This window comes from Pipistrellus kuhlii, unplaced genomic scaffold (assembly GCF_014108245.1).
Source record: "Pipistrellus kuhlii isolate mPipKuh1 unplaced genomic scaffold, mPipKuh1.p scaffold_m20_p_24, whole genome shotgun sequence".
Taxonomy (NCBI): domain Eukaryota; kingdom Metazoa; phylum Chordata; class Mammalia; order Chiroptera; family Vespertilionidae; genus Pipistrellus; species Pipistrellus kuhlii.
Window position 1 is genome coordinate 2,726,274 of NW_023425523.1, and position 8,346 is coordinate 2,734,619.

At 42.3% G+C, this 8,346-nt stretch overlaps 1 protein-coding gene across 1 annotated transcript; it reads left to right on the plus strand.

The window, feature by feature from the left end:
- Nucleotides 1-220: 220 nt before the first annotated feature.
- On the plus strand, nucleotides 221-5,656 carry BCL2L15 (BCL2 like 15). Its single transcript, XM_036452881.2, has 4 exons — nucleotides 221-416; nucleotides 1,141-1,262; nucleotides 4,775-4,999; nucleotides 5,523-5,656. Exons 1-4 carry the CDS (start codon nucleotides 281-283, stop codon nucleotides 5,538-5,540), a joined length of 501 nt encoding a protein of 166 aa, XP_036308774.1. The 5' UTR covers nucleotides 221-280; the 3' UTR covers nucleotides 5,541-5,656.
- Nucleotides 5,657-8,346: the final 2,690 nt, after the last annotated feature.

Sequence of the window (8,346 nt, forward strand, 5' to 3'; positions counted from 1 at the left end):
TTAATCTGAGATATACTGCTGAGGGTGTGGTTCTGAGAAAAGGAACCGAAAGTCTTCAGCAAATCTCCAGTTCTGGATGGCCAGCTCTTCAGAGTGGTCCCACTCAGCTGAGCACCCGTTTTTGAAGCAAGTGGTGGGAAAGGCTCTAAGAATTCTGTGTCCCGCTAGGGAACTTTACAAGAGGTAGACACAACTGCTCGTTTACCAGTGTGTCTGACTTCCCACTGAACTGAAACTGCTTGTTTGGTGGAAAAGCAAAACTTGGCAGCAAATATCTAAGATGAAGACTCCCAAGACCTTTGAGGAGCAAACAGAATGCATCGTGGACTTTCTCCTCAGCGATTTATTGGGCCTACCTTCGCTGGTGGCTCCCCGGGACCTACGTGATGAAGGAGGCGAACTTGAAACAGATTCAGGTAAGGCTCCTGGTGTGCGGTGGTGATTGCAGGAGAATGGAGGTATGTTTTCTTATTTCCATTTAAGTTTCAATAGGCAAACTCGAAGCTTTCAGCAATACGTGCATCTTTATTTTTGTTAATATATTTTTATTGATTTCAGAGCGGGAGGGAGAGGGAGAGAGAGATAAACATCAATGATGAGAGAGAATTATGGATCAGCTGCCTCCTGCACGCCTCCTACTGGGGATCAAGCCTGCAACCCAGGCCTGTGCCTGACTGGAAATCGAACTGTGACCTCCTGGTTCATAGGTCAGCGCTCAACCACTGAGCCAGCTGGCTGGGCAATACCTGCATCTTTATGGACGGGTAATGGATTCTCAGCAAAGGGAGACTTTCTTTTATTATTATTTATTTTATTTTATTTTTATTAAGTTATTATCTGTGTACATATTTTACCATTGCCCCCCCCCCCATACATACCCACCCTCCCCAGAGTTCTGTGTCCACTGGTTGTACCTATATGCATGTATACAAGTCCTTCGGTTGATCTCTTATCTCCCCCAGATCTCCCTCAAAGGGAGACTTTCTGACTATTGATGTGGACAGAACAAAGAAGATGTTCTTAGGAGAAAGTGATGCCCAGATTGTTTAAAATTCTCGAGACCTTTCTCCCATGCTCAGGTTCCTGGGACCCGCCCTTCCCTCAAACACTGTGACATGTGATTGGGACCCTCTGTTCTAGGGGAGTGCAGCTCCTTTGACGTGGCCATCATTGCCAGTCGCCTTCGGATGTTGGGGGACAAGTTCAACGAGGAGCTGGAAGCGCCGGCCAGAAGTGTCATCGCAGAATCCGTTCGGGGACAGGTCAGCTTTCCACTGCTTTCTGTTTGCTGCTGTTTTCCTACTTCTGACGCCCTTTTCTTACTGCTCCTCTAGGGGTGTGACCGGAAGTGTTCTGGGAAAGATTTGGGGACTTATATTTATCCAGGAAGATACTGCAGGGATTCTCCGATGGCCGATTCTTTAGGAGTTAAGCAAAGGCTAAGTGGTATTGAGATGAAAATGGGCATAGGTTGGTCAGCCTTCACATCGTTAACTTTTTTTTTTGTCAGAGCTGTGCTTGGTGGCATAGAGCATATATTAAGCACTTTATTCTTTTATGCATCTGCTTTAATGCTTCTTTTTGTGGGTATGGGCACTGTTTCCCCCCAGCATGACATTACATTAGGAAGGACAGGCCGTGGACAAGTTTGAGGCAATGAGGGACAGTGGTACAGGAGCCCACTAGGGTGTATTCTTCAACAGAACCCTCGTTACTTCAGAAGCACTCGGGCTCTGTGTTGAATATTACAATATTCTGTAATGTTGCTGATTAATATCAATAGTGATGGTTAATATGATTTCTTCACTTACTACGTATCAGGGGATTTTGCAAATGCTTTATACTTATCTGATTTAAGCCTTACACCACTTTATGAGGTACCGTATTTTTCGGACCATAAGACGCTCCGGACCATAAGACGCACCAGTTTTTAGAGAAGGGAAATGAAGAAAAAAAGATTCTGAAACAAATAGTGTCCTAAAATATTTTATGTGCATTAAAACCCAACATCACAGTCATAAACACATGTAATCAACCCTGTAAAGTAAACAGCAGCATTTAGAACCATTTTAGAGTCGGGCAAGCACACAGAGACCACACAGAGCCGAGCAAGTAAAAAAACTTTTTTTTAAAAGTATATGTGTAGGCTATATTTGGACCATAAGACGCAGGGACTTTTCCCCCCCACTTCTGGGGGGAAAAAAGTGCGTCTTATGGTCCGAAAAATACGGTATTATAGAAACTGTTGTTCAAAGCACAACCTCTCCCCGTCTGTATGTGACATTGTGAGGGCGGACACCTAACCCATTTTGTTCAGGGCAGCATTCACACAGTCTAGAACAGTGCCTGATACATGAGATGTCTCCAGAAAGTATTTTCTGGCTTGATACCCATTTAAGCAGAAAGGGAACTGAGAACTAGGGAAAAAACTAATTGGGTTATACAATAAGTAGCTTCTTTTTTTCTTTTCTTTTCTTTTTTAACATTTGTTTTTCCATTACAGTATACATAGCATGGTGGTTAGACAATTACATACTTTACAAAATGTTCCCCTTGGTGTTTCCACCACCCACCTGGCACCATATATGGTCATTACAATATTATTGGCTATATTCCCTATGCTGTACTTTATATCCCTAAGCAATAGTTATTGAAGTTAGGATTTGAACCCAGACTGATTCCAAAACCATTATGCTTTATTCTTCCTACTAAATATATTTTAGGTAGCCGAAACTGGGTTGGCTCAATGGATAGAGCGTCGGCTTGGGGACTGAAGGGTCCCAGGCTCGATTCTGGTCAAGGGCATGTACCTTGGTTGCTGGCGTAGTGGGTGTGCAAGAGGCAGCTGATCGATGACTCTCTCTCATCAGTGTTTCTGACTTTCTATCTCTCTCCCTTCCTCTTTGTACAAAAATCAATAAAATATATATGTTAAAATAAATAAATAAATAAGTAAAAATAATAATAAATATATAATAGTATAGGTAGTATACCTACTATACATTCAGGCAGGACTAGCCTTACTATTCCTAGTTGCTCACACTGATGCTTTCCTCAGTAGCTGAGAACTGAATCTATTTTTAATTTTAAGATTATTTTTAAAAATGTATTTCTTTATTGATTTTAGAGAGGAAGGGAGAAGGAGAGAGAGATAGAAACATCAATGATGAGAGAAAATCATTGATGGGCTGTCGCTGGGGATCAAGTCTGTAACCCAGGCATATGCCCTTGGCTGGAATCGAACCTGTGTCCCTTCAGTCCGCAGGCTGACACTCTATCCACTGAGCCAAGCTGGCTAGGGCTTAAAATTATTTTAAAACAGCCTCAAACTCCAGAAATGTTGCTTGTGTTATACAAAGAATTCCCCTCTTAAATCATTTGAGAGTAAATATTATAACCAACATAGTATTCCATCACCCCCTAATCCTTTTATATTTCCTTGAAGCAAGGGCATTCTCTAATGTAATCACAATCTAACCAACAAAACCAGGGAGTTATCCTGGATACATTTTCATCTCATCCTAAGATCCCATTCAAATTTTGCCGATTGTCCCAATGATGTCATTAATAGCAGAAAGATGTAGGCCAGATTCACAGATATTGCATTAAGTTGTTAATATCATTTTAGTCTTCTTCATTCTGTAAGAGCTTCTTAGTCTTTCACTGGTTTTCATGACTTGACATTGAAGATTATGGCTCATTTATTTTGTAGACTGTCCCTTAACTTGGGTGTGATTGATGTTTCTCTTGAATAGATTTAGGGTATGTACCTTTGGAAAATCATAAAAGTGTTATTTTCTTAAGTGGCACTGATTTCTGTTGGTCCCATTACTGGTGGTAAATTGGATCACTCCCAATGGTGTCTGCAAGGCTTCTCCACCATAAAGTTACTCTTTTCACCTTTGTAACTAATTGTTTTATAGCGAGGAACTTTGAAACCATGTAAAAAATTCCATATCTCATCAAAATTTCAATCATTAATTTATATTTTATATCAACATAGATTTATGTTTTTTTTCTTTTATTGAATTCCTACTTTATTCAATGCGTTATAATCTGTTACTGTCATTGTTTATTTGAATGCTCAAAGCCTTACCCAGCTCTGGCCAGTGAAGTCCTTTCAATCTGGACTATTTCTTTTTGGCATGTCCCTGTTATTTTCTGAGTACCTCCTTAATTTCTTGGAAAGTAGAAGGGCGAGAGAGACAGAGAGAAATATCGATGTGAGAAAGACACATCTATTGGTTGCCTCCTGCACTCACCGGAACCTGCAACCAAGGTACATGCCCTTGACAAGAGTCAAACCCGGGACCCTTCAGTCCATAGGCCAACACTCTATCCATTGAGCCGAACCAGCTAGGCCAAATTTTGGGACCAATTGGCTTTTGGGCCAAATTTTTTTGGGAAGGCTAATCTTTTTTTTTACTTTATAACTTCCCAGACTTCAGTCGTTCAAATCAGATAACCAGCTATACTGTCATGTACTTAATAATTTTCTTTCAAAGCATTTTGTCTCTCAATCATTTGGTTTATCCTAGGCAATAATATCTGAAATCATGGATCTGATGGGTTACTTCTGGTTTTACTGATAGTCATTACACTAAATAAAACATTAAAATGAGAAAAGCCTGTCCATTTACTCCCTAACATTACCTTAGGTACAACAAGTGGACATTGGCCACTCTCTGGGCAACACTTGCTTAGTAGATTCTGTACCTGCAGCCTCCTGCACTTTTTAGTGAAACTCCACTGATACATCTATGTTTCTCCCCAGTTAGGAGCTGTCCTTCCGAATACGGTGAAATCTCTCAGCAAGGCCTGGTGTGCCCAGAATGCCAGCTTAGCTTATGAGACAGCCTTTGTAGCGGTATCAATTAAGCTGCTTGAACGTGTGGTCCAGCTGGCTCCAGAAAGGGCAAGACAGGTGGCAGCCTCCATCACCGATATGATCAATGGGAATAGCGCCGTCCAGGAGTTCATCCGGGGCCAGGGAGGCTGGGTAAATACGTTGGGGCCCCCGGCTTTGCTAGCCATTTGCAACTAACATCCGGGATTCCGGATTATGATTCTTTCTGTAAGTTGGAAACCAAGTAGAAAAATGGCTCTGAAATGCCAGGATTGCTTTTTTTCCATGGAAAAGGGGAGCATTCAGAAGCTCAGCCTGTGGAGGTTGGACTCCAGAGTCATGCTGCCTAAAAAATTGACTGCTAAATATCTAAAGCAGATTTCCACTCCTTACACATCTATAAAGTATACGGATTGAGTTCTAATCTCAGCCTGGCTTCCCTTTGTTGGCTGGTGAGTGAGTGGTGTCTGCGGTGGTGATAAGTACACGAGGTGTCCTAAGCCCAGGCTCGGTCCTCGTTAGACCGTCTGCTCTCAGCACCTCCCTTCCCCGCCAGGGCCCACAGACGGCCCAGCAAGAGCTGCCTTCCCTGGTGGGACCTGCAGACCGCTCCGGAGTTCCTCAGGCAGTTCCTGACGAGCATCCCTCTGACTGTCCGCTATTCCTGTCCTTCTAGGAAAATCTGGAGAGCTGAAGAAGAGGCAGCGCTCTCTCCCGGCCCGAACACCCCTTCCTCTTCGACTGATCAGGTGACTGATTTCTGGCAATTAAAACGGAAACGACCAAATAAAAAACCATTTTTGGACAGAACTGAACTTAGTTGAATCATTTATTTTCTTTCTTTTTAAAAAAAAAAATAATGCAAATTTGCTCTTTTCTTTTTCTTTTAAAAAAAATATATTTTATTGATTTGATTTTATTGATTTTTTTACAGAGAGGAAGAGAGAGGGATAGATAGTTAGAAACATCGATGAGAGAGAAACATCGACCAGCTGCCTCTTGCACACCCCCTACCGCGGATGTACCCACAACCAAGGTACATGCCCTTGACCGGAACCGAACCTGGGACCTTTCAGTCCGCAGGCCGACGCTCTATCCATTGAGCGGATAATTTATTTTCTATTGATAAAGTTGGGAGCAGCTTTGAGAGGTCCACAGAGATTTTGCACTTTCTGATTTGCTGTGAGTTTTAATGAGGTTCTGTTGAAGCAAAGACCTCCAGCACAAAGCAGTGCCTTGCTGGCAGTGGGATGCCAGGGCAGGCATTCGCTGGAGTTATTTTGGGGAGGAGGGAGCACACAGCAAACTCTTCCTTCAGATTGAGCTCTGTCTTCGGTGAGAATCTTCTCTACTGATTTTGCAGCCATGAGAGACTGGGTTTGGGAAATCTTGTTACTTTAAGTGAAGATTTTCTTTTAAATTCACAGTCTCAGTTTCATGTTAATTTGATCCGAGCAGAATTATTTTATGCATTTTTCAAGGCTGGAAGGGAAACGAGAAGGTTGCCCTTCTATTAGAAAGGTCAAAGAAAGATGAAAGAGTTGCTGATTTTTTTCTGCCATAGAACGTGCAGGAAGCGCTGGCCCACATCAGGACAGGAGGGCCACCGGGCCTTAGAGGAAGCTAGCGGCATGCCGCAGTGACTTCAGAGGGGTCACATGCCGCTTGCAGACCTTACCTGGTGTCCAGGTCCCACACGGAGATTCTGCTCCTGTAAGGGGGCGGCGGCGGCGGGGGTCAGAGTCTGAGGTCCTACATTTTAACCAGCTCTCTGGGTGACTTGAAGTACAGTTCGAATTTGAGAACTGTCACTTTAATTATTATTATTATTATTTTAATATATTTTATTGATTTTTTACAGAGAGAAAGGGAGAGGGATAGAGAGCTAGAAACATCGATGAGAGAGAAACATCAACCAGCTGCCTCCTGCACACCCCCTACCAGGGATGTGCCCGCAACCAAGGTACATGCCCTTGGCCGGAATCGAACCTGGGACCTTTCAGTCCACAGACCAATGCTCTATCAACTGAGCCAAACCGGTTTTGGCAAGAGAACTGTCACTTTAGAGCTACAGTTGGCAAATTGAAGCCCACAGGCCCATCCAGCCTGCTGCTTTTTTTTTTTTTTAAATAAAGTTTTATTGGAATGTGGCCACACTCACTTGTTTACATATTATCTATGACTATTTTCCCATGGCTATGGCGGAGTTGAGTAGTTATGGCAGACACCCTATGGCCCCTGAAAGCTTAAAATATTTTCTCTTGGCCATTTACGTTTGCAGACCTCTGCTGTGAAGCTAAATGGACATTTATCATTGGGTAATTTAAACCCTGTTGCATCGTGATAATTCCTGGCAAACACAAGTGCAGCTAGAATAACTTCTCTCCCCCCCCCCCCCCCGAATTTAGTTTGAGCATGTTAGTTCTTACATAGTCTACACTTTCTCCAGACTTTTAGCAAATTAGAGCATTTTGTGACTCCGGAGAGGGTATGCATTCCCATGGCCCCAGCACAAGTGAGAGGAGGTAACTGGAAGCAAAGCATATGGTTTCTATGGTCTAGAGCTCAGAACAGCCCTTAATAAGCTCACAGATGAGCAGGCAGTCCTCAAGTACTTAGACTTCTTCTTCCAAAGCTGTGCAACCAGATTAGTTCAGGAAGAAAAACACTGCTGTATCTATTTTTAAAGAGGTGTTAATGTCTATGGCTAAAGTTTACAGAGTTAACCACATCCCTTCTCTTCAGCCAGCCAGCTATCTGTAGAGAAATAAAGACACAGTCCTGCGAATATATTCTGACTTTTTCAAAGTAGGCCATTTCCTCTATTCTTGGATAAATCACAATAGGTTAGTAAGCCAGAAATAAGATTTCATGTTTCTCTTTAGTAGAAATTAGCTTCCCCTCCTTCCAATTGAAGATACTTGGTGTATTCTTTTGTCCCTTATATTACTATAACCTCAGCATGGTAAGTTTTGTGGTATTTGACCTCTTAAACGAAGTCATTGTTTTCACTTTGACTAATGTCTGTGCACTTGAACCAGTTTGCAGCACGTGAAACTTCAGTGAAATGATATAGAACCAGAACAGACTGGTGGTTGCCAGGGGCAGCAGAGGGGGGTTTGGGGGCTATCGTGAACGGAGTCAAAAGGTACAAACTTCCAGTTACGACATGAAGCAGTTCTGGGGATCTAATGGACAGCATGGTGACTCCATTACATATTTGAAAGTTGCTAAGAGAGTAGATTTTTAAAGTTCTTACAAAAAAAAAAAAAATTGTAACTATGTAAGGTGATGGGTGTGTTAACTAACCTTATTGTGGTGATCATTTCACTATATATACATACATTATCAAATCATTTCATTGTATACCTTAAATTTACATAATTTTCTTCTTTCTGAAATCAATAAAAATGTATATTTTTAAATCAGCCCGGCCGGCATGGCTCCGGGGTTGAGCATCAACCTATGAACCAGGAGGTCAGGGTTCAATTTCTGAACCT